Source organism: Sciurus vulgaris, assembly GCF_902686455.1.
Source record: "Sciurus vulgaris genome assembly, chromosome: 10".
Lineage (NCBI taxonomy): Eukaryota > Metazoa > Chordata > Mammalia > Rodentia > Sciuridae > Sciurus > Sciurus vulgaris.
In genome coordinates, this window is record NC_136470.1 from 77,861,696 (window position 1) to 77,887,407 (window position 25,712).

General features: G+C 52.2%; 1 protein-coding gene across 7 annotated transcripts; it reads right to left on the reverse strand.

The window, feature by feature from the left end:
- Nucleotides 1-2,839: 2,839 nt before the first annotated feature.
- MELTF (melanotransferrin) lies at nucleotides 2,840-25,479 on the reverse strand. 7 transcript variants are annotated; one of them, XM_079156210.1, is made up of 17 exons: nucleotides 25,261-25,474; nucleotides 23,809-24,135; nucleotides 23,451-23,605; nucleotides 22,300-22,399; nucleotides 20,199-20,381; nucleotides 18,965-19,121; nucleotides 17,775-17,842; nucleotides 14,455-14,642; nucleotides 13,714-13,894; nucleotides 12,914-13,065; nucleotides 10,890-10,986; nucleotides 9,837-10,031; nucleotides 8,855-9,011; nucleotides 8,699-8,766; nucleotides 7,321-7,508; nucleotides 5,224-5,422; nucleotides 2,840-4,777 (listed from the first exon to the last, which is right to left on the reverse strand). In XM_079156210.1, the coding sequence occupies exons 3-17, from the start codon at nucleotides 23,592-23,594 to the stop codon at nucleotides 4,701-4,703; spliced, it is 2,154 nt and encodes a 717-aa protein (XP_079012336.1). In that variant the 5' UTR covers nucleotides 23,595-23,605; nucleotides 23,809-24,135; nucleotides 25,261-25,474; the 3' UTR covers nucleotides 2,840-4,700. The 7 variants fall into 7 exon arrangements, with proteins under 7 accessions (XP_079012336.1, XP_079012335.1, XP_079012338.1 ...); XM_079156209.1 differs by having other exon boundaries at nucleotides 23,809-24,245; XM_079156212.1 differs by lacking the exon at nucleotides 22,300-22,399 and having other exon boundaries at nucleotides 23,809-24,245; nucleotides 25,261-25,475.
- Between the last annotated feature and the right edge of the window lie 233 nt (nucleotides 25,480-25,712).

Sequence of the window (25,712 nt, forward strand, 5' to 3'; positions counted from 1 at the left end):
CCTGTGGAGACACTACTGAGGCCACAGGTCCTCTGGGCAGGGCTCAGCTTCTTCCACGAGGGTCCCTCAACACTCACCATCCCCACCCAAGCCTTGAACTCCACTGGGACAGGCACCTGTTAATATTCTGACTGCATGTGAGCTCTCAGGGCCTTTAACAGTTCTTCAAAGCATTAGCATCAACTGAGAATTTGATCGAAATGTAAATTCTGGGGTCCCACACAAGACACACAGAACAGAAACTGAGGAGGGTGGGTGTATCAACAAGCCCTTGAGGTGATCTGATGCATGCAGGAGTGCAAGAGCCCCTGGCATAATAATGATGCTCAGTTGGAAAACAGCTTCAGGGTGGGTAACATCAACCTGGAAAGGAGAAATGAAGGAGCCCGCCTGGCCCACTGCACTTTGGTACCAGCCAGCAGCAGCCCTGTGAAGACTGACTTACAAAATCTGTTAGAACTGAAACCACCCAGGGACCATTCAAACTTCCCATGTGAGAGATTTGGGAACTGAGATTGACAGTGGAGCAAATATTTGCCCAAGATAATCAACAGAAATAGACTAAAATTTCCTCAATTCTAGGTAAGTGATCCACTTTTTTCCAAATTATCTTAAAAAATTGTAGCATTTATAACTATTTTGTAAATCTTCAAAATGATCCTAAAGAATATGTCTTCACTATACACACTGAAAAAAAACCCTTGGGAGGAGTTGGACAGTGGGGGTGATGCTGTGGCTGTGCTGTGGGCACCTCCCCATCCTCTTTGGAGGACCATTCGTGATTCATGGTCCCTTCTAGCTTGGCAGCGTTCTTATACCACACTAGTGCAGTGGACTCTCCTGGTAAACCATGGGCAGGGCTGAGGAGCCTTGTGTTTACTTCTTTGTGTCTTACAGAGGACTGAGCACAGACAGGGTTATGCACACAGAAGGGCCCAGAACTAAAGTCCCAATGGAGACCCAGGACTATGTATTTAAACATTAAAAACTAAGCAACTATTAAATAAAATGTGTCTTGTCCTCCTGTTTTGACAAACTCTATAAAGCTTTGGCAGGCTGAAATAGGAGGTGCAAAGCGGGGATCTCCTCTCCTCCCCATTCCAAACTATCTCCCATACTTGGAGGGCCTTGTGCACATACAGGTGGACACCACAGCATGCTCATCATGCCTATCCATACCTTCTGCAAAGAACCACCTGGGCCACCTTGGGAGGCAGGACCTGGACAAGAAGCCTATCAAACCCTATAGGTTGGCTCAGGGATGTTTGGGGTAAGAATTCTAGGATTCTGAGTGTCTGCAGCAGGGGTTAAAAAATGGGGTATGGGCTCTGGGTAAACAGATCCCTTTTCCCTGTGACTCCTCCTGCCATAGGCGGAGTGTGGTCACAGGAGGGCTTTATCAGAGGCCTCTGAAGATTTGCTTCTCAAATGTGGTCCTTGAACCATCAGCATGGGTTCTGCCTGGAATGTGGTTAGAAATGTAGACACTCAGCCTCACTCCAGACCTACTGAATCAGAATTTACATGTTAACAAGGTCCCCAGGTGATTCTTGTGCACATAAAGATGTGAAAAACACTACTGTAAAGCACAAGCTCGAGGACCAGGGTCCATCTTACCCAGGTTTAGGGGTGGTGCTAATCGTAGGTATCAATGAATATTTGCTGGACTAATAGAATTACTATCTCTAAAGCAGGCCTGGTACCCAGCAGTAGGTGTGGCTGCCTGGTTCACAATGATTTCATTTTCTTTCTCTCTGGGGCCTCAGTGATCAAGTTTCAGCTATATACTCTGCGTCAGGTCTCACTTGAATGGTCCAGCAATAGCCACCTGACCCATGTTGGGCCAATCAGGTGACCTGACCCAGGAATTTGAAACTTAAGCCCCCCCTCCCAAAAAAAAAGGTTCTATGTTAACAGCAATAGTAAACATCTCTTCTGAGTCTGTGATGTGCCTTGTACAGTGCTGATTTTTATATGTTATAACCTGACCTTCATGGCAACCTCGTTGGCCAGGTTATGCTGCTTATTCTTCAATGGGAATCTGAAGCTCCAAAGATTGACTTTCTTTTCCCAAAGGCTCGAGGTGGGGTGCAAGGAGTGGCAGCAGGAAAGCTGGAAGAGCTGGATAGCTACAACTCAGACATATGGTGCAGAGACAAGGTCTGCCAACTTTTGCCACCTAGGTCCCTGAGGTTACCCAGGTGGCTTCATGATGATAATTGGGCTGACCAAATGGGAAATGGCCTGTGTGCATTGGCAAGTAAAATCCAGCTGTGTGAGAGGGCTGCAATGATGATGGGACAGAATGAAAGACAGGAGTCAAGGAAGAGGGGTACACAAGAACCTCCACTCCCCGAGGGATGCAGGGTGCTGACCCAGACCAACCAGGGCCCATCCATACTCCAGTACAGGCCAGAGAGCACCCACTATAAGAACCTGGAGATGTACTCCTCTCTTTCTCCCCCACCAGTGAGTTAGCATGTAGGGTGTGGGTGGCTTATTTTGGTGACACAGGACAGAGGGCAGTAGAGAAGTTTACATCCTCCTCTTTTCCCAGTCCTCTGAGGAGCGGACAGGACACCTAAGAGGCTGAGGGGGTGGAAGCAGCTGGAATGTGCTGTGGATGGCTGAGGCACTGCGGGGGCCAGAGAACCAGTCCAGATGGGAGAAGGAAGTTGGGGGCTTTGCTGGCTGGAAGCCGAGAATGGTCCCTAATTCTGGTTCTTGGCTAACAGGCCTCTGGAATCTGCCATTCTGGGTGAGGCAGGACAGTAGGCAGGTAGGCCTTTGAACACCCAAGAAAACAAAATGAATCAGTAGCAGAAAGTTCCTATTGGAATCCAATTCTCTGCATGTGCAGCGTTGTTTGGTTTTATTTAAAAAATAAACCAACATCTTTCATTAGCAATAACACAGTCCTTACTATCACCTGACAATCAGACTGTCACATACACAGCACTCATGCAAATCACACCTTCCATAGCACAGTATGTACGGGCATCACTCTGGGTAGCATGCTAGTCCAGGGTAGCCACAGGGTAACTCACTGCACAAACTTCCCTTTAAAAAAAAATCCAACAATCATCAGATGGAAGACAAATCACTGTCTCTCTCCAGTGAAGAGGGTACCAAGGTAGGAGGCCTAGCTCCTTCTGGCCCCTTGCAGTGGGGTGAGGGCTGCCCCAGCACGGTGACCAGGACTCCTCAGGATGGTATGGCTATGGTCAGGATGCTGCCAGGGCCTTCTTCGCTCCTGAGATACGGAAGGGATCAGCCCAACGCCCACAGGTGGGGGCGAAGCACCAGGAACTTGGCCTGTCATCAGCATCCCCCAGGCCCCCGCAGACCAGGATACAAATAGCTCCAGGCCCACGCGGTTCTCAGTCTGCTGACGAGGACTGCTTGCTCCTGTTTCTTCTTTCTTTCTTTCTTCTTTTTTTCCTTTTTTTTTTTTTTTTTTTTTTTTTTTTTTTTTTTTTTTTTAAAGGGAGCAAAATTCAGAGTAAGCTTGGAGTTCCAGAAAACTTTTTCTGGCTCCTTAGAGAACCATGGCAAAATGGAGTGGAGAGAGGGCCCTCTCCAGAATCTTTCTGCTGACTCTCACAGGGTTCAGAAATTGGCAACCCTTCCTCTGGAGTGGGTGGGGCCCTGGACCCCACAGGTGCAGGGTTAGGGGAGGAGATGGAGTTCACCCGGTCATGGCTCCTGACAGAGAATATCATGTCCTTGCCTTGGTCTTCTAAGGGTCTCTCCCTGTGGGAGATCTGGACCACCTCTGCTCCTTCATTCTGCGGTAAACAGAAGCTGACAGGTGACCAGGAGTAGTCTGAGGGGTTAGGGGCACCACAGTGGAGCAGGGAGAAAAGATCATCTGAGACTGAGCCCAGAAGAGTGGATTCCATTTAATGGGCTTCACCGTGGGATGGAACCAACAGATATGTTTAGGCAGGATTACGGCCCCCAAGCTTGCATCAAGACCCCATCAACTAGCAAATTCAACTAAAATCCCTCACTAAGAAGCATTTCCTTCTTCTGAGCATCCCTTGAGGGTTTCGTCCCTGCTGTCCAGCTCTGGCCTCCCTCTGCTCCTGGGCCCAGCAGAATCAGCAGTCCACAGGCCCACTGGAGCCACAGAAGACAAGGACAAAAGACCAGCGGCCCTGTCTCCTCCGAGGCCTGGCTGCAGCTCTTTTGGAGGTGCGGGAGGCAGGTGGGACAGGCGGGAGCAGGGGCGGAGACGCAGCGTCCCCTGGGCGGCTGGCCCGCGGCGCTTGCAGGTCCCCAGGCCGCCGCCGCCGCTGCGGAGGGCCGCGTGGGAAGCCGGGCTCAGCGGTTTCCTTGGCGACCGGCCTTCTCCGCAGCCAGCCGCGGGGCTCCAGGTGGGAGGCTGCAGGTTGGCAGGGAGGCGCTGCCAGCCTGGGCGGCGTGACTGGGCAGCGCGCCAGCCGCCTCGAGTGGCCAGGGCCAGGCGGCCGGGGGCGGCCGGCTCCGCGGGAGGGAGGGGGCTTTGCCTTAGCCCTCATCGTCATTCCAGAAACTTCTCTTCGGGTCAGAGCGGCAGCTCTGGGGAGCTCTGTGCGCCGATCCTCCCGTTCCCTCTCCCAGCGCGCTTTTCGCGACAGCGTCAGCCCAGGCTCTGCGCAGAGCGGCCTCGGCTGCGGTTCCCGGCAGGTCTCGAGGCCAGCTAGCCCGAGCGGCGCTCAGAGGGCCCTCCGGAGGAGGCCGGCGGCCAGCGGCAGCAGCAGCGGCAGCAGGGGGCCGGGGGGCTGGGCGGCCGCTGCGGGAGAAGGGACAGTTAAGACCTGCAAGCCCTGGCGCCCGTCTGCTTCCGCGCAGGACTCGGGTGGCCGTGTTCCTGGGGCCTCAGCTCGCTCCAGCCCCCTTCCTACCCTTTTACAATGTTCCCTTCCCTTGGTTTCTGTACATATTCATTCCTGTCCAAATTATACTACATGAATATGTATGTCGTTACCTCAGATCCTCTTTGGAATATCCTTTTTAGCATTTATGTTCATTATTTAGGGCTATTTGGGTGACATGGCCAGTTCCTGCCAGAACTGTCTGTAGCTTCCCTGTTTAGACCCTCCCAGAACTCTTCCCCTGGATGGTAGGTGAAATGCAGGGGGCCTCTGTTCTGCTGGCCTGAGACCTAGAGTGCCCTCAGCTCTCAAGGTTTTAGGGGAAAGGGTCTGAATGATGCCAGGGGATGTGACAGGACCCTACCTGTGCCCGAGCACTGCTGAGAGAGCATCCCTTCCAGAGCTGCCACGTAGTCAGGCCCCAGCCAGTCAAGATACGTGGTTTTCTCCCCTACAGGCACTGTCCGGATTGTGGCATCCTTGAAAAGCAGGTCTTGACCATGGTATTTGGAGGAGTCAAACATTTTGAACCCGTTCATATTGTGATCGTCTCCAAACAGGTCCTGAAAGCACCGAAAGCAACTGACTTTTCATCCAAGTTTACAGATGGTTACAGGAGACCCAAAGAGCAAGCAACTTCAGGGTACCAAGATTCTGATTTGAAGTCATCAGCTTAATCATGATGGGCCTCTTGTCATGGAAGGGGCTTGGGAAAATCTATGTCTAGAGGCATCATCTTAAGGTAGTGGATGAGGAAGTTACAACAAACCACTTCTTGGACGTAGAACTGAAGCATTTGATCTACAAGAAGACCCACAAATGAGCTATGGTGTGGATCAGAATACCAAGTGCTTTGCTAAGCTTGCTCGGCATTTTTCAACCTTTTCTATACTGTTTTCTTGATCTATCTTATGGGTATCCTTTCCTACAAACCAAAACAATCTCATCAAGATTGTCACCAGTAATAAAATAATAGGTGAGTTGAGGATATCTTTACTAATCAACTCCCCCTACTCCCAGTGTCCTAAAGATGGTGCTGCTACTCAGTTCCCTGCTGGGAATCCTTGCATTGAATGTGCTAGACCAGTCTGAAAGAGCTATTAAAAAGACCAGAAGTAGTATGAGAACCTAGAAACATGCAAATAAAGAATATCTGGGGAAGAGGCATAAGTGTCTGTCAGCTGAAAAATATGATCAAAGGTGGGGAGGAGAAGTAATGGCTGTCAGTCTTTTTTGAGGGGACTCAGATCCTCTTGAAGATCTGATGAGAGATGTTGGCCTTCTTCCCAGAAAAATGCACGTGCACAGAATTCTTCCCACATTACTTCAGAGGGTTTTTAGGGACCCCCTGGGAAAGTCCACAGGCCTGGAGTAAGAACTCCTGGGATGGAGGGACTCCATGGGGAAGATGAGCAGAGAACACATAATGTTAAAGTTTAGGAACAGGCCTGAAGAACCAGTGGCTCTGGAATTCTGTGGTGCTGGTGGCAGGGAGAGTAGTTTCAGCCTAAATCAATGGAGGAGGGAAGAGGGTTGGAGATTTGAAACCAGGGCCTCCTTGGACAGCTGGGTTCAAATTCTAGATGCATTTTGGAAGCACAGACAACAAACGTGTGAATGGACAGGATGTAGAGTACAAGTCAGAGATGACTCCTGAGGAAATGGAAAGGCAACAGTGGCTATTAACTGAAGCAGATAGCTGGAGAAAGAAGGAAGTTCAACCTTGGACTTGATCAGTTGGAAATGCCTGTTAGAAATGCAGATGGAAATGTCAAGTAGGCATGTTAACTATGCCAGTTTGTGATTGAAGGATGGGATTGAAATCAGAGCTAAGGACATATACATTTAGGAGCCATGTGTATACAGATGGCTGTTAATGACATGAGGCAAAATTAATGAGGGCGTAGGTATATACAGAGGGCTTATGACTGAATCCTGAGGTGCTCCAGCATTTACATGCCAGGGAGGTGAGCAGGAACCAGTAAAGGAAGGAGAGGCCAGAGAGGTGGGAGGAGAGTCAGGCAGGTGTGGGGATCTGGACTGTACTTCTAGGGGAGGGACTTGAACTTTCAGGAGGAGGGACCTGTGGCCAGTGCTGCAGGGAAGTCAGGTACAATGAGGACTGAAAAGCAGCTGCTGGATTTATTAACATGGGTCACTGTGTATTTGACAAGGACAGCTTCAGGACCATGGTAGGGCCTGTCTGGAGTAGTCTCCATTTTTAAGAGAGAACTGAAGGAGAGGACTGATGACTCTAGAATAGAGACAACCTCTGGAGGAACTCTGCTCTCAAAGGGAATGGGTTATGAGAGGCTGTGAGACCAAGAGGGTTAGTTTGATTTTTACAAATGGCAAAAATAATAACACATTTGTATGTTGATGAGAATGGTCCAGTTGAGAAGGAAAAATTAATGATGCAGGAAATAGGATGATAGTTGCTGGAGGACTGTCCAGGACTCACCTGGGCCTTGTCCAGCAGTCCAAACACAGTGAAGATGTTAGTTTCTGGCCGCACCATGACAGCATGGGATGGTATCTGTGCCAAGTTGCAGGCTTCAAACTGGTTCACCTCAGCCCGTGCCCCATTGGGGCACAGGAGCTCATACTCCTGCCACTTCAGCTCAGCAGCCCAGGGCTCAGTATTATGGCCTGAGGGAAAAGCACGGGACAGGGAGAAGTTTGGGGGGAGGCCACTCTCCTTCTGCTCCTAGTCCAAGACCCTTTGCTGGGCAGAGGTGGCGATATCTGGCCAGTTCAACGGCCCTCTCCATTCTGGCCAGTTCAACGGCCCTCTCCATTCTCCAAGTCTTCTACTCTGTTACCAGGGTAACAAAGCCCAGCTGGGTAAATATGATTAGCAGGAACTTCTGTTGTGGGGACCAGGCAGGGCTGGGGGTGTTGTGCAGGTAACATGACTCCCTTCCTCCTGGAGGTTGGCTCAGGGGCCTGGAACCCTCCCCAGCTCTGTTAAAACAAATAGTCCTATCACCTCAGTGGCCTCCATAGGCCAGTGGGATCTGAGTTTTGAAATACTGATATTTTTCCCTGCATGTCTTGCTTCCCCTTGGTCAATCCCAGTGTCCTTTCTGAGTCGCATCTGTGCCTTTCTGGTCTGAGCCTCTGAGAAAAGATGTTAGGATATGGTGGAGATGACTAAGCCCACAATGTTTGGGGGTTCAAAGTCTGGGACACTGCAGGGCAAGCAGAAATTACAACCACTGGGCATTGGGGAAATAGCCTCCAGTCTGCCCAGAGGAATGAGTGGGAGCCATGCAAGCTAAGAAGCCCTGCACTCTGAAAGGACCTCAGGTGGAGGTTTAGGGGACCGTGGGGAAGTGTTGCTGGGCTCTTTTTCTCAGGTGGAAGCAGGGAAGGTGCTTCCAGTGCAAAAATTGCCTGTGTGGTGTGTCTGGGCTGGCCCTGCCTTAGTGTGGCTCAGGGCCATGGGGGGATTTCCCCACGTGGGCATTGCCTTGCTCAGGACCAAAGACCAGATACTGATGTGAAGATGACTGTGGAGAGGCCCCTGCCACCCGAGTCACATGCCTCAGCACTGCATAACACCTCAAGAGCTGGTCTCCAAGCTGACTGAGATGGAGTGCCTACATTTTAGTGGAATATGGACTTGATCCCAGATCAGTAAGATAATCAAGTGTCCTGACACCTGGATGTGAGGCTTGAGGTCCATTCTTACCTTCAGGCCCTTGGGAGTCCTGGGCTCCTTCTAGACTCAAGCTGCTGTTCAGATCTCAGCTGAAGACACAGCTAGTGCCTGGACTGGCTGGATGGGACAGCCTCCCTACTCATTCCCTGCTCTGGCCCCAGCTCCCTTCACGTACCGTTTGTGTTGTCAAAGACAGTCGTGTGCTTAACGAAGGCAACGTCCCCCGCGTTCTCCACCAGGCATCTGCCACACGAGAGGGCAGGGCAGGTGTCAGCAAAGGGTTCCAGACTTTGTGCCGGCCCCAGACCACCTTCCGGCTGCTGCCAAGTACCTGAAGGCGCCACTGTCACCGTAGTACCGCTCCTGGCTGTTGCCCACACACCTGTTGCGGCCCTGCTCGTCCCCCACGCAGAGGGCACACAGGGAGGAAGGGTAGTTCTTGGGGTTGTTCACAGGCACACAGCTGGCATTGAAGAACTCACTCACCGCTGGGGTAGAGGGGAAGGGCCAAGATGAGGGGCCACGGCAGGAAGATGGCCAGGGAGGTGGGTGGCCTGCACCGCCACAGATCTGCCCACCAACCTGTGCTTAAACTCCCTCAGGAACAGGAGACTTACTGCCTCATATGCTTTTCTTTTCCTATTGAAGCAACTGCCCATCTGTCTGGAACAGGGAGCCAACCATAATGTCCTCTGAGAGATTCCATGGGTAGTTAGAAAAACATGTGTTTATTTTCTCTGTTACCAGCCAGGACAGAGGTCTGTAGCCAGTCTGCCCAAGATCGTGCTGGCTCCCCACTACTTTCCTTTCACCAGAATAATCACATGATTTCACACTCAGAAGAGCAGCTTCGTGCCTGGCATATGGGGGGTGCTTGGCAAATGTTTCTTCTTCCGTCCCCATCTTAGCACTTGTGTGAATTCTTGGGCACTTGTGTGGAGCCTGGCCACTTTCCAACTGGGTCCCCCAGATGCCTAGGGACTGCTAGGTGATGGGTAAAACCCCATGACCAGATGGTGGCACAGTCAGGTCCAGATACATGTGCATACACACACGTGCCCATAGGTGCTAGTTCACTCTGGGTCAGTGGTGGACAGAAGGTAGCTTGGCACCATCCATGGAGCCATCAGGAAGCCTCGAGTGTTGTGTGACATCGGGCATGGCTCCCAGCTTTCCCAATAGTGAGGACCACATGAAGAAGGAAGAAGAAGAAATCTCTCAGGGCTGCCTTCAAGAGGACCCTCAGGGCTGGTGGCCTTCCCATTCAATGTCAAAGAAAAGTTCCCAGGGCTGTTTCCCTGGGAGGGCAGTACCTGTGAGGATGTCACAGTGCTCGGGCCTGATGAAGCCCCTCTGGATGAGGGCACCCACTGGCACGTCCCAGCCTGCTGGGCTGCCGAAGCCTGTGTGACAGGAGCGCTTGCCACGCAGCTCATCCAGGGTGAAGGCGTAGGAGCTGTCCCGCTTCACCACAGCCACCACAAAGTATGAGCTGCTCCTGTCCTCCTCTGGAGGGAGAGGGACATTCCACGAGGGGTCTCCTATCAGAGCCAGGACCGATCCCCAGGGGTGCTTTCCTTAAACTTGTCCCTTCCTATTTCTCTGCTTGAAAGCTGTGATTGCCCTGAGGCTCTGCAGGCTCAGGAGTGACCTGCCCAAGGCCATGCGGCAGCCTGTGCGGCTCCACCCACCCCCAGCAGCCTCACTCAAAGCACTTGCTTTCTTTCCTCACACCCAGGTGGAATTTTTCTCACCTACTGGAAGAAAATTGGAGGTACAGCTGAGGGTTACAGCATTTTCTCTAAGCCCAGAGGTTTTTCACAGGCAAGTGGAAGGGACCAGAGGCTCCATGGTCATCACTTAATAGGACAGAGGCCAAAGCCAAGCCCAGACCACTAAGAAGGTATGAATGAGCTTACAAGGGGGGCTCCTGTGGTCACTGCTGTGGGTCTCCATGGTCAGGGCAGGGGTGAGGCTGACGTGTCCTATAGATCAAAGTTGGCAAATGCCATGGTGGTCTAAATTTGTACAGCCTGGGTTGCAAGCCAAGGATTTTTAACAATATTTATTAATCAAGTATTTCAAAGGAAAAAGAAAATTCAACAGTCTAAAGTCTCTGCAAAGCCTGAAGTCTCAACTCTGACTCTTTACAGAAAGTTTGCTGATCCCGAAGAGACATTCATTGCATAGATGGGAAAATGTGCCTGTGGCAGGAGGGGTTTGCCTGGTGACAGAAGGCAACCAGTGTAGGGAGGGAGGCACTAGGGAGAGCTGGAGCTTCTGAAAATACTGAGGGACAAAATTTCATATTTATAAAGACATCAACCACCACCTGGTGGAAGCCAGGCAGCTGGCACCACACTCACCAGCATAGAGTTCCCCAGCCGCTGGGACCAGGCCATACACCTTCCCTGATGTATAAACGTCTTCGCCCCTCAGGGTCACAGCATCAATGTTCCCAGCCTACAGGGGACAGAGAGAGCACCATCCCTGCCTTCTTGCTAGGTGTGGGTACTCCACGGATTGCCTGAGGTGTCCCAGCGCCCCGCCAAGGGCTGACAGAGTGTGACTGACTGCAAGACACTCAGTCAAATGCCTGCTCGAATAGAAGAATGACCTGGTCCTAGATGACTGTGGGAGGAGGCCCCAGGGCTGAGACACCAAGCCCCTCGTAAGAGGCAGCTAGAGGGACCAGGGCCCTCTTCCCTCAGACTCTCCTGGAGTCCTCCAGGTCACCTGCAGCCCACCCCACTTGTCTGTTCTGAAGCTCTTGGCAGTGGCCCCAGGGTAATCCATAGTAATCCACAGTAGCCTGAATAACCCAAGGGAAGGGGATAAGGCCTGGTAACAGTGACACCCTTGCAACCCTGGAAGGTGACCTGCACCTTTAGGCCCAGAGGCATGAAGTGATAGTGAGCATCAGGCAGTGGCACTGACAATTTAGCCTGAAGGGTACACCTCTAGGGGCCCCCCTCGCCCCACACAGACTATTGTGGTGTCACGAAGGGCATAGAACCTGGACTCCCACAGCCCAGGATCCTGCCTGAGTGATGGTCCCTCCCCTAGGTTGCTGTGGTGGCACAGGAAATAGACATCAGAGCCACACTGGACACCATCCCTGGGAGCCTTGGAAGCTAGAACTCGGGATCTTGGAGCATCTTACTGGGGTTCTGAGGAGCCTGACCTTTGCTTCTCCTCCCGCAGCCCTGGGCAAGCCCCCTGGCCCTATGCAGCCAGTGAGAGGAGCCTCCTGCCTGGAGACAGCAGAAACCTTCTCCCCACTTTTCTAACTGCTCTGGGGCCCTTGGAAAGTCACCCAGCCATAAGACAACCTGTCAGGCATCTGGAAATAAGGTCCTAATCCCCCTTTCCTCAGTTCCAGCTGAGGTGCCTCCTCTGTCTGCTCGACACACAGGTGAGCTCAGCTCTGCGGGGGCAGACTTCCTTCAGGCCCTGGGCAGAGTGGCTCCTCCAGACCTGAGCTGGTGACCTTGGGCCAGGTGCTTCCTCAGCCTCTCTCGGCCCCCATCTCCAGACACGAATGGGGCAAATAACCATCCGCAGGGTGCTTGTGAGGATTGGGCGAGGTAATCTGCACGGCCTCAGTGGTTATCCGTTGTGAGCCAGGTTGCCCCTTTTATTCCTGCCTCTGCTCTTTTTCTTGGCTTTCTGGGCAATGTGGTCCTCTAAACAGAGCAGGGTGGGCACACCTGAGGGGCTGTGACCTGTGCTCAGGGACTGCTGATCAGCCCCTACCTCCTTGCCCTTAAAACAGGAAGGGAAGAGTCCAAGGGACTCAAGTCTGGACACCTGTGATCACAGTAGAACATCCTCCCTGGCTGCGAGGCCTGGATTCCTCTCTGCGTCTGGCCTCAGCCTCTAGGCAGAGAAGCAAAGTGAAAAAGAGCTGAAGGGGCCTCCGAGCAGGGGCCGGAGTTTTTGGTTTCAGGTGTGAGCGTATTAGTGGACTGAGTCTTGGCAAGCGTTATAAGAAAAAGAGACTAAAATCAAATGCAGCTGAAAGCATCAAGCATTGTTTCCTGTCCAACTATTAAAGGATATATGGTTTGCACATATTTCTATCTGAAAAAGGTTTTTGTGCACTAGGTTGTAATGGATATGAACTGTATTTCTGAGTGTCAGTTGCTGTCAAAAATGTTTCACAAACAATGATGCAAGCCCACCTATTGTGCACGGGGGAAACTGAGACTAAGGAAGAGGAAGGGGCTTGCCCAAGGCCACAGGTCTACTCCTGGCCACTGTGCTCCTCCCTCACCACTTTCTCTGCGGGCTTGTCTCAGAAGACGTTCTCCTCCGCAGGCAACAATGGGGGTGGGGGGATGCTAAGGACCATCCCAGGCACTACCACCACCTGCCCACTCTGGCACACCTGGATCTGCTCCATGCAGTGCTGGGGGGACTGCGCTGATACACACTGGATCTCGGGCTTGAGCCTCTGCCGGCTGAAGGCCACGGCCATGTCACCGCACTTCTGAATCTCAGGTGTGGACAGCACGCACCAGCGCAAGTAGTGAGGCATCCCTGTGTGGGGTGGACATGTGGGCACTGGTGTTCAGTAGGAAGAGCTTGGAGCCAGACCCAAGGGAAATTCTGGGCCTTTCTCTTGATGCCTAAGTGTCCAGGTTACATTATTTAGCCATCTGATCCTACTTCCTCACAAGGAAAGGGGTGAACTGCCTCTTCCATTGGGCAGTGAGTAGCTTGAGGCAGACTGTGGCTGCCATGTATCTGAGTGTCTGGCCCACCATTTCCCTTGTAGGGGAGGGCTTATGGGAGTCGGGGGACTTGAGAGAAGCCCATTTGTAGACGACTGCAGTACTCCAGACAATGCCCAAGACAGGGCTGAAGCCACGGGGTGGAAAGAGGGAGGAGGAAAGGGTGTGGAGGCAGAACTGACAGAACTCGATGGCCCCAAAATAGACTTGATGGCCTAGATCCCACCACCTGCAGCAAGTGGGGCTTCCAGGGTCCAGAAGTCCAATAACCACAGAGAGGCTTCCCTCCCTCCAAGTCCCAGAGGCAGGGAAGTAGAAGCGACTGGTTCCCATAGAGGCCACACGGCATATGCCAGGTCTCCCAGGTGAGTGTCCTCCCCTGGCCACCCCCTCAGAGACCTTGCCGTGCCATCAGGCTGGGCTGGAGCTGGCAGGAGCAGGGACAGGGACTTACGGTTGGGGTCACAGAGCAGACCCTTCATGGCATGCAGGTACTCGCGGCCCAGCCATGCCTCGTAGGTCTGTGTGGCGATGGGCACGAGCTCCGTGGTGGAGTCCTTGAACAGCAGGTTCTTCTGGCCGTAGGCCTCAGAGCTGAACATCTGGAAGCTGCTGGCCTCGTGGGTGAATAGACGCTGTGTGTCAAAGGTGGGTGTGGGGCTGATAAGGGCTGGCAGGCCATGCCCTTCCTTCCCCAGTTCAACCACCACCTCCTTCTCCCATTATGAGGATCTCCCCAACCCACTCTCCTTCTTCTGTGCTCCTCCAGTTCTGAGTCTCCTTTCAATTCAAATGCCTTGTCGCATCCCACCTTTTGCACAACTTGGTGGAGGTTGGGACAGGACTGGGGACAGGCAATGGCTGGGCAGCATCAGTGTGGATGGGGTGAAACCAGAAACCATGGGGTGCACTGTGAAGTTAGGACAGTATGGCTGCCATAAGCAGAAGTTTCAGCAAAACATTCTTCAGCAATTAATGTTAAACTGTGAAAGGTACTGGATTTGTCCTTTGGTTTTTTTGCTCAGGTGTTCTGGTTTTGATTTTCAGAGGCACAGGCATGAGGAGCTTTCTCTGAGGGGTGCCTGAGGCTCCCTGTCTCCTGGCTCCGGGCAGCCCTCTTCCCTCCCACATTGTGGGAGACAAGAAGGCCCGGCACCAGCTGGGAGGCTTTGCGGGGTGGGGTGCCCCATCTCACCTGGCCTTCATTGAGCAACCTGAAGATGAGGCCCCCATCGGTGTCAGCCCGGACAACCACAGCATGTGCAGGCACCCGGGCCAGGTGGCATCGCCTCCATTCAGTGACATCAGCCCGGCTACCATCCCTGCACAGCAGCTCAAAGTCCTTGGATAGCAGCGTTTGGCCCCAGGAGGGCAGGGTTTTCCCTGTGAAGATGGGAAGACTGTGAGCCAGCTTCTGTTCTGGAGAGAGCAGCCTGAGGGACAGGAGAGGGACCCTGGGGGGCTAGGTGTCATGAAGGTGAGAACCAGCTCTACAGGGTGATGGAGCTCAGGGATGCACCTCCAGGACCTGGTGTCTATGGTCTGTGTCTGTTTACTTATAGTTTCTACCTCTCACCAATTTCTATTAATAAACCGGATTTGACAACTCTAACAGCAATGCAACACATATAAATAGGACTACTTATTAAAGATAAAAAGAGTAAGAAATTTAGAGAAGCTCAGGTTGAGAGAGATAAATGTACCAAGAAGGCAGAGGGCGGTGGGCAGGGAGCAGGAAACATGACGGGAACATACCCTGACAAAATCTACCCAGAACCCTAACCCAGAGAGCAAAGCCTTGCCCACTATCCCAATTACTAATATTTTGGCATATTTTCTTCAGGTTCTTTTTTCTATTTTTCCCCACTTATCTCTATGAAGTATTTTTCTACACTATTGGAAACTTTCTACAAAACTTATTTATTTCCTGTTGGGTCTGGTGGTGCACACCTGCAACCTGAGGCAGGAAGATCACAAGTTCAAGACTAGCCTGGGCAACTTAGTGAGACTCTGTCTGAAAATAAAAAAATAAAAAGGGCTGCGGGTGTAGCTCAGTGTGGGTGTGGAGTGCGCCTGGGCTGGATTCAATCCCCAGTACTGCAAGAAAAAAAAGGGGGCTTTATTTGAAAGAGTGACTATCAACACCAAATATCAATATTAAGAAGACTAAGATTGACTAATAGTAGGCACAGAGCTAAGCCACAGATGGTCCTACATAACAATGTTTTTATGAATTTTAAATTACAATCAGGGGTGAACCACTGCTAGGAAACAGGAAGGGACAGATAATTTGTGGGGTCATACAAACTTTCATTCCAAAATGATTAAAAATAAAACCTCCAAACCACAAGAAAACTCCAGAAAATTCTTTTTTCCTGTGACATGATAGTCTGTAGTATTCTTGCTACTTAGTGTGAATCTCTCCCTGCACTCTCCAATTTTTCTCTATTTCTAAACTGCTAAACTTTTGCATAGATCTCTGGGGTATCATTTGATTTCCTACAAGACACAGGTGCCATTTATGTACTTCCATTCACCATTGTTGTTTCTCATCGATGAGGGACAAAGTCATATTATTGTACTACTTTAGACATTTATGTCAATTCCACTCATTTGCTCTTATCAATCTTTTTGTGTAAACACATTCCTTTAAGAACATTCCTTCCTTAGGGCTGTGTTGAAGCTCAGTGTTAGAGCTCTTGCCCAGGCATGCATGAGGCCCTGGGTTTAATTCCCAGCATCAACAACAATAAAAAAATCCTTAGGTTACCACCAAAACTTTAAAATAGTTGATTTGAGTCCAGTGCATCCCCATTCTTCGCCTACCTTACAAATTCTCCCTTGCTTGATTCATCTTGCTACGTATGTCTTGGGCAGTGTGTTTTTATAGAATTGTTGTGTCCTGGAAATGAGTCTATGTGTCTTTATTTATTTATTTATTTCCCTTGTTTTCCATTCTCAAATCTGGGTTATGTTTGCCTTCATGAAGTTCAGACTACATGATGAACTTACTCATTTAAAAGGTAATGATTAAGGGCTGGGGATGTAGCTCAGTTGGTAGAGTGCTTGCTTCAAAAGCATAAGGCCCTGGGCTCAATACCCAGCTTTGCAAGGGGAAAAAAAAAAAAAAAAAGGAGGATGATTAATTTTTAAAAAGATGACAAAAAATGTGGAGAGAATGATCAGACATTTTGGAATAGACAAAAGTTTGACTGGTGGCTGTTGGTGGGTGAGGAGGAAGATAACCAGAAAGTTGTGTGAAGGAATTTTGGGGTGAAGGGTCCATCTCAGATATCTTGATCATGGTGATGGTTATAAACTGTATGTTTTGGGTATAACCCAGAACACAGTTCAAACAAAGTCACTTTTGTTGTATATAAGTCAGACCTCAATTAAAAAAAAAAAAAGAAATGATCTTCAGGCAAATTTAAATGAAGAGGTATTCTATAAAATTACTGGATTCTTTAAAAATGCCATTGTCATTTGGTATTGATCCTGCCTAGGATCAAGGAGTCAAAGAGCTCCAATATCTAAATACCACATGTGATCACACACAGCTAGGTCGCGGGCCTGAAACACATTGCTACAAAAGACAAGGGAGAATTAGCGAATTTGGAATATCCACAGCAGCTCAGCTACTAGTATGTCAATGTTACATTTCCTGAGTCTGATTTCATGCTGGGCATATGCCTCCTTGTTCTTAGGAGATATGTACTAAAGTTTTCAAGGGGTGTGACACAGGCACATGTACCATCACCCACACATGATAGATCAAATGTGACCAAACTCTGGAAGCTGGAATCTGGGTAAAGAATAGATGGGAGTACTTTGAAAAATTCTAGCAACTTCTCCAAAAAATTAAAAAAAAAAAAAAAAGTTTTAATGACAACTATGTAATAGACCAACACATAACACCAACTTTTTTTTTTTTTTTTTTTTTTTTTGTACCAGGGATTGAACCCAGGGGCGCTCGATCACTGAGCCATATCCCCAATCCTTTTTATATATTTTATTTTGAGGCAGAGTCTCACTAAGTTGCTTAGGGTCTTGCTAAGTTGCTGAGGCTGGCTTTGAACTTGGATCCTCCTGTTTCAACTTCCCAAGTTCCCTGGGATTACAGGTATATACCACCTTGCCCAGCACACCAACCTGCCTTAAGATCTTGCCCAGAAAGACAAGGAATGGCTTTTCAGGTAATGGGAGAAAAATGCCAGGAAGTAGATGAACTCTAGGGAAAATGTCTTTTACAAAGCAGACACCAATTTTCAAGTGGAAACAGAGGGACCCTAATGCCACATATAAATCAGAGCAGAGCCTTGCTGCTCACTGACCCCTTGCCCTGCAGAGCAGTTGGGACTCCTTTGATGAGATGAACTTCCTTTCTGCAGATGGGAGTGCTGGGGTTCAGAGACCACAGGACTTGTTCAATGTCATTCAGAGACTCAAGTGGCATTCAGCATCTGGTGCCATCTGGGGGTGCACCCCAGGCAGCCTGGGCCTTACTCCCTCACTCACCGTCAGTGTTCTCCAGGACTGTGCTGTGCTTCACAAAGGCCACATCCCCTGCCTCTTCTGCCAGGCACCTGTGGAGGAGAAACTGGGAGCCTGAGTAAGGCTGCTCTCCCCTCCAGCCCCTTGATCCTGCCCATCTTCCACTGTTGGAGGTCTAGCCTGGGCTGCAGGGTGGACCTGGGGCACATGTTTCCTAGTCCAGCTGTCCCAGGCTCCAGTGCCCTGGCTTGCTGACTGTGTGGCTTTGCTAGGTTGTGGACCCTTCCTAGCCCTTTCATCTGTCAAGTGGGGATGAGAAAATGACTCCCCATGGGGTTGTCATGAGGAGAAAAGATTCCTTATAATCATATAGATCCTGAAGATGATTCTGCTGAGGCAAGGAATCTGACTAGAAGATCTTCATACCATACTAAAAACTCCTGAGTAAAAAGGACCTTGACATGTATGTAGTTATCTACATGAAACTGCCCGATGTGGGAGGCAGGACAGGGCCTGCTGGGAAAAGGGACTTCTTGGTTCTCTATAGTCAGAAAATAAGCAGGGATTGGACCAGGAGAGAGCGGAGGGCTCTAAGAGGCAGGGAGGATGGGCTGACGGCCTAGGACACGAGGGAGGTGGGGTGGACTGTTTCTTTTCTGCAACAAAATCTGCTTTAACCCAGGCCACATCCTGGGCATGGGGACCAGCAGATCCCCTGCTCCGGTGTGGCACTGAGGACTGGCAGCCGGAGATGCGCAGGTCCCCATTCCATTCTCTCATTCAGAGACAAGCGCAATGAACCGTGAGCTGTTAGGCTCTTTGGGGTCCATGAGGGCTCATCCAAAGTCCCAGCCTGAACCAGATGCAGAAATGGGACCAACCCAAGTGTCCAGTTGTACTCCCCCACCTCATGACCCTCCCTGCTGGTAGGAGACACCAGAACGGGGACCTGGGAGTGGCCAAAGGGGTGGCTTTTTCCATTTTCTTTCCTCCGAGCCCTCCCTTCTCTAAATACACCAAACATGTTGACTTTATGAGCAGATCCAGCCTGGCACATTCTGGTCTGATGTTTATAAAGAGCCAGGGCCCAGCACAGAACTGTATAAAGGATGCTTTGATACAGTGCCACTCCCCATGTGGCCTCTCTGGGCAAAAGGTTTTCCCTGCAGCTCTGACTCAGCTTCCCTCAGCTGTCCCACCCCAGGCACCCTCACCGGAAGGCTCCACTGTAGTCATAGTATCTCTCCAGGGGACTCTTGTCACACACCCCCTCCCCAGAGGAGTCACCCCGGCAGAGGCGACAGAGGGATTCGGAGTAACTGGTCTCTCCTGCTCCTGGTACGCAGCTGCCCCCAAAATAGTCACTGACAGCTGTGGGAAGAGCGCAGAGAGAGGTTACTCAGACGGCTCTACTCTCTACAGACCCAGGTTGTGGGGCGGGGTAGGGGGGTTCTGCACAGGGTGGGGACCTGGTCTGGATGCTTCTGAGAATCGGTTCACCTTCTTGCTTCAGCCTGAGTCAAACTGGAGAAGTGGATGAGATCAGTGATTCTCACACTTGGATCCTCAACAGTGGCAACGTGCAACTGGGTGGGACTGTTGCTGTTTAAAAGTTCCCAGGGGAATACAACATTTACTCACAAATGTCCACACAGGACGGCTAAATATCGACTGGATGCTGTTCTCTCTGAGGTTCCTTTCCAAATTGGTACATATGATTAATGAAGGGGTTTGCGGCTTAACCAGTATTTGTCATGGGGGCAAGATGACACTTCTCATGTCATGCTGGGAGGAAAGGAGCTGAAAAGGCACCTTGCAAGTGGAAAGGTCGGATCCGCCGACCTGGGTGTTGTTTTGGGCCCTGCCAGCACGGAGGCCCGGGTACACCTCCTTCACAAATATTCGTCCTGTGCCAAGGGAAGATGCCCTACTTCCTGCACTATGCCAGTCAAGTCATGCCCCTCAGTCAGGATGGGCACCATCTTGGCCTTCTTTCCTCATCCTCCTAGAGGAGCAGATAAATATGCCGTGTGATGGACAAGCCACCCACACCTGGCCGCCATCTGAGAATCTGGGCTCCTGGGCAAGGGTCGTGCTGGGCTAACAGCTGCCTGGGCTTTTTAGCCACATGGGAGCTTCTGGCTGCAAATCAGGAGCTTGTTTGGATCCTTCATGCTTCTGTTGACCTGCACCTGGTCTATACCAGTGGCAGCCACTCCTCAGTGACTCACGCCTCCCTACTATGGGTTAGACCCTGTGCTTAGCCGTCACATGGGACACCATGACAAGTGAGTGAGAGTCACATCCTGTACGGGTCAATCAGTCAAGAAGTTCAAATGGCAGCCACACGGGGCTGGCCAGCAGAGGGGTGGTGGAGATCCCACAGACCGTGCGGCAGGGAAGGAGCGGAGAAGCCCAGAGACCCTGTGCCAGGCCTTGAGTCCTCACCTTTAAGCACATCGCAGCCCATCACCGAGAGGCGGCCACTCTCCACCAGGTAGCCCACAGGCACATTCCAGCCCACCGTCCGGTTAATGCCCGTGTGGCAGGACTTCACTCCTTTCAGGGTGTTTATGGTCACGTTGAAGTTCCTCCTGACTACGGCCACAGCATAATAGGAGGTCCCAACGTCTAGGAAGGAGGTGGGGGAGTGAGGGTGGCAAGGGAGAAGCCTCAAGGATGGCCGCAATGCCACCCTGCCAGGAAGGCGGTGGGAGAAGCCTGGGGTGCAGGTGTGGAGCACATGGCGTACACAGGGGTGTGCGTGGACATGTGAAAGTCACTGGGTTACAGAGACAGCAAGAGGGCACAGTCCACATCTCACCCCGAGCCCTGGCCCTCCTCAAGCCTCATGAGAGAGGTACTATCCAAGATAGTCATTCGTTCACTGATTTCCCCCTTTTCCTTCCCAAGCCAGCTGGTGCTTGGCTGGGGCTGACCTGTGATGCCAGGGGAGCTCCGTAGCTGGACAGAAAGCAGAAGTAGCCTGCATGTTCTCTGCTTTCCACAAGCCTAGGTCCTTAGAAGAACGTGCAGGGCTTGAGGGAAGGGTATGGTGGTCATGGGGAGAAGACAGCTAGCAGGAGCAGGGAGAGCAGGGCAGGGGCTTCCTGGGGATTAGGAAAAGCAATATCCCAGTGATGAGGAGATGGAGACAGAGAGAGGCAGACAGACAGAAAGAACTAGGATTGTGGTCCCAAGTCACTTAAGACCATGAGTGGCCATGGAGGGTGGGGGGTGGGTAGGCCTCTACAGCCTTGCAAGATTCCCCAGTGTGACCCAGAAGGGGCTGATCAGACAAGACAGAGGTGACTCTGTGGGGACTGATGACCCAATAGCCTTCCACCCCACTGTCCTGAGTCTGGCCCCTGCCAACTCAAGTAGTGCGGTCCAGCACCAGCTCTGACACCTAGCCTCCCTTTCCTTCTAGATTCTGAAGCCACCAGGCTCTTTCCTACCTGGGATCATTGTGGGTCTCAGCTTAAATGTCACCCCCTGGAGAACCGTGTCTGCCCTATTTTGTAGGGTTCCCCATGTCCCTCACTTCCCCTCTCATGGCCTTTCCTTTTCTTCACCGCACCCGCCACCTGGGTCACTGCAGTTTTTGCTGCCTATTTACTCCGCCTCTCTCCTGCTCTCTGTGGGAGAAGCAAGGTCTCCTGCTCCTCTGCAGTGCTCACAGGCTGCAGCAGGTGCTCCGTGGCGTGTTGAACTAAAGTGGAAGAGTGTGTGCAGCATGACTTCTAGGGAAAGCAGACCTGGACTGTGTCCTGTCAGGGGGCAATCAGTTCAGCAAGTACCCAGCTAGTGCCTTCTCTGAGTGAGACCCTGTGTGGAGTTCCCTGGGTATACAAAGACCAGCACTAGGCTCCTCCTTGGGGACCAACAAGACAGAGGGGCAGAGCTTGGCAGAGGCAAGTGGGAGTGAGGGCTCTGGGAAGGCAGGGAAGAAAGGCCCTTAGCAAGGGTGGAAGGGGCTCTGGGAAATCCTGGGAGAGGTGATCATTTCACTGACTGTGACAGTGGTTACACATTGGACAGGCAGTGGTGGTGGGGAGATGCCAACGCAGGGTGAGCTGAGGGCAGGTCTGCTGTGAGGTGCAGGGATGGGGTGAAGGAGCTCACAGAGTCCCTCCCAATGTGCTCCTGGTCTACTGGGCTCTGCAGCTCCTGTCGCCACCTGTCCATGCCTCTGACAGAGAGGCCTGATGTTTTCAGGTAGCCAAGCATCACCAAAACCTTGGTCACATAGGTAATCGGGCATTCAGCTCCATGCCCACCACAGCACCAGGTTTGGTGGGTAAAAGTTAGGTGGCCTGGGCTCCCCGTGAGGAAGAAGGACTCAGGTCAACTCTCCGTCCCTGGCTGTCTTGCCCAGGGGCTTCAAGAGTGAGCCAGGGGTTTTCCTGAGGGTTTATCATCCTGGAACTCAGGACTGCTCTGTGGACAGGTCTAATGGCCAGGTCAGAGGCTACGAGGTTGGCCAGGCCCACCTGGTGAGTTGACTTCTGGGTGGGGGCCTTGCTCTCTCTCCCACTCTGTCCTGTACCTTGATCATACACTTCGCCCACCACAGGCTTCAGGCCGTACTCCTTCCCCGCCTCATAGATGGCTCCTCCATCCAGAGTGATGGCGTCAGCCTCCTGGGCCTGGTAAGAAACATGCAGGTCACCCAGGCTGGCCCGGCTGGCCTCTCATGAGGAACTCAACAATACCTCCAGGTGGCCTAGGGACAAAAGTCCTGCTGTGCTTTTTGTCTACCCCAATCCTGAGGGACCCAGGGCTCTTACTTTATCAGGCGGAGGACTCATCTTATTTTACTAACTTTGCTATTTTTTAAAAAATATTAATTGTTCATTTTGGAGTCTCATAAGAGAAGCATATAGTTAAAAAAAAAAAACCCAGATAATATAAAGTGGCAAGTAGTAAAAAGTGAATTTCCTTCACTTTCCTATTCTCAGTCTGTTCTTGGGTTATTCCTCTCAGATAGTCTATGTTGACTGAATCCCATAGATGTCCTCTTTAATTTTCTCCTTTTTATTTTTAAACATGAACGGAAGTGCACTGTCAGTATGTTACAGGGACCATGGATGAAATTAGGGTCTGCCGTCACAGTGGAGTCTGACTCAAGGCCTTGAGCCAGGTCTCAGGGGCTGAGCTGCAAGGAAGACCCAGTCCCTGGTGTCCCTGAGGCGTCTGACCCTCCCGGTCCTGTGCTGCCTCTGAAGACCATCAATGTCAATTTAGTGGGAACCCTCCTCACCAAGGCCCCTTCAACTCCTTCCCAGAATCCTTACAAGCTTCACTGTGGAAAGTTCCATGGCAGCAAGTAACCACCATGAAAGGTCACCTCTGAAAGGTCACTGCTGTCTGCCATCCCCCTTCCATGTGGGTGGTGTCCCCATGCCAGCAGGGGCCTTATGAAGGGAAGGCCTGCCTCTCAGACACCTTTCCCCAGCAGCACCCATCTGAGCAGCCACCCTCCCTCGGCCTCCTGCCTGGCAGGCTGGGCTGGGCTGGGAGGAAACAAACTGACCCTTGTTGCCGGGAAACTCAAGAGATCCTATCGCCCAGCCCTAGCAGAGGGATGCCAGCTCCTTGCTCTGTGAATGAGGCTGTTGTGGTGTGCACTCCTCCTGAGTCAGAGCCCTCTTGTTTAGGCCAGGGTGGCGGGAGCAGGGTGGAGGGGAGGGGCCTCACCGTGATGAGCTGGACGCAGTGGTCTGCAGAGATGCCCTGGACGCAGAGGAGGGAGGGCTGGATGCCTGCTTCCTGGAAGGCCTTGCTCATGTCGTTGCACTTCTGCTGCTCTGGGTCTGAGGTAGTGCACCATCGAACCTCCATCCTGCTGAGCACTGGAGGCAGGGGACAGTGAGGTCCAGCTCTCCCACCTTGCCAAGTGCCCTAAATGTCTCTAGCTGCTCCATGTGACCTCAGTCCATATAACCAGTCCCCTACAACAGTCTTGCCCTCCCACAAGGTACAGAGACAGGGCAAGGCTGTGCTCAGGGCCTCCTAATCAGTGACATGACCATTGAAAGGTGGGGTGGCTCAGTACCTGGCCCATTACCAAGGAGTGTAAGGTATCCCAGTACAGCTGAGCAGCTGTCCCACCTCCCTCCTGCCTGGGTGGAGGCTGGAGGGAAGAAGAAGCCCCGGCAGGCTCCGTGACTTGGCAAATTCTTCCCCTTTTTAGGCCTCCAAGAAAAGGGTGCTGGCCTGGGGTGCCTTCCTCAGCAGTGTCCCTGGGCCCGCCTCATGAACTGGGGCATGTGCCTGGGAACAGGTGGCTGTGGTGAACTGTTCCAGAGAAGCCTGGTCCCCCTCTGATTGTCCGTGATCATGGCTGCTGCAAGATCATCCTCAGTGGGTACAGTTCAGGCCCCTGAGACACACAGAGGGAAGGCTGAGGAATCAGCAGATTAGGTTCAAGTTCCTGCCCCTGTAGCTGGTGACTTCAGGCAATATTTGACCTTTCTGGGTCTGTTTCCTCTCCTGAGAAAGGAGATGAGAAATCCCACTTTCTGTGTGGGAAGTAATCTGTGTACAGAGCCCAGGACACACAAGTCCTCAGTGAACTTGCACTTGGGCCCTTTGATCTGACCAGTTCAGAGACTCAGAGAGCTCCCAGCAGTGTCCCAGAGGAAGGAGTGCCAGGCTTCCCTGAGGTTGATGACTTTGCACACCTGAGCTCCTCCTCCACTCTCCTCCCCAGTTAGACTGCCCTGGAGGTCTATGCTCCAGGTTGGGGTTCAGTTCTCTTCCCAAAATGAGTCAGCCTGTTGTCCATCCATACTTCAAGGGTCAACACTGCAGTTGCCTGCACGGCCTCCCCTTCTCCTGCCCTGTGGACACCCAGGAAGGTTGACTGTCTTGCTCTACCCTAGGGGCCCAAACCCCCCAAACCCTAAACCTCTCCACGCCCGGAGGCGGGGCAACTGCGGAGTCTGGACGAGGGGCGGTGATGATGTGAACTCCAGCCTCTGAGCAGTCGCCGCCCTAAGGTCCCGCCTGACGTCCCCCAATCCAGGTCGTGATTCCCTTGGGCGCAGACGCGAGGAGATACACCTCCGCAGAGTGACGGGGAGCGGTCTCCCGGGAGACTTCTCGCGCCCTCCGACCAATCCCTCTAAGTCTCCTACGCCTCAGGGGAAATGCTCTGGCCACTAAATCCTGCCTGGGTTTCCACGTCTGTCAGGAGCAGCCATCCTCGGGCCCGCCTCCGGACACCCTAAGGCTCTCCCCAAGGCGCCTCGTTGGCGCTTTTCCCAAGGCCAGGTTCAAGGGCGCCTCCTCCAAAAGCCTTCCGGAGGCCCGGGTCTGCCGCGTCGGTGCGAGTCCTTCTGGGTCCTCACCCACCCCGTGCCTCGCACCTTCCCTACTCTCGCGCCCTCGGAGACGCGGGCTCAGGACACGCTTGGTGTCTGCCGGACCCCGCTCGTAGGGCGGGAGAGCTTGCAGGACCCCCGCCCCGGCGCCTGCTCTCAACCGCCGGCCACCAGGGCCTCACCAGTGTGCAGAGCCAGCAAGAGCCACAGAGCCACGCTCCGGCCCCTCATGGCGCAGTCTAGGGTTGGCTGGGTCGAGTTGGGTCTAGGTCCAGGTCCGAGTAGATTAGCAGCATTCGGGCTTGCTCCCTCCGTCTTTCCTCATACTGGCCCCAGCTACTTAAGTGCGTCCCGGGCGTGCCTCCGCGGAGTCCACGCCCCGGGGGCGCATCATCCAGCCCCGCTTCCCCGCCCCGGACTGGACACCTGGGCTGACCAGTTTGGCCTTGGCTTTCACTCTGGCGCCTCCTGCTGGGGGCCTCGACCCGCGCGGGGTCGGGGACCGAAGCCGCGGTCCTTGAGTATCTGTATTGGGGCTTCTTCCCCTTAACAATCTACCTCACATTCCAGACCATCCCCACTCTTGTCCTAGAAAGACCTCAAATATCAGGTCTAACTGTAAAGGGAAAGTTCA

Coding starts and splice junctions, on each gene's coding strand:
- MELTF (XM_079156208.1), bottom strand. CDS start 25,309: ATGAGGGGCCGGAGCGTGGCTCTGTGGCTCTTGCTGGCTCTGCACACT. Junction 23,606..25,260: donor CTTGCTGGCTCTGCACACTG/GTGAGGCCCTGG, acceptor CCCTGCCTCCAG/TGCTCAGCAGGATGGAGGTT. Junction 5,423..7,320: donor GACTGCTGGACAAGGCCCAG/GTGAGTCCTGGA, acceptor CGGTGCTTTCAG/GACCTGTTTGGAGACGATCA.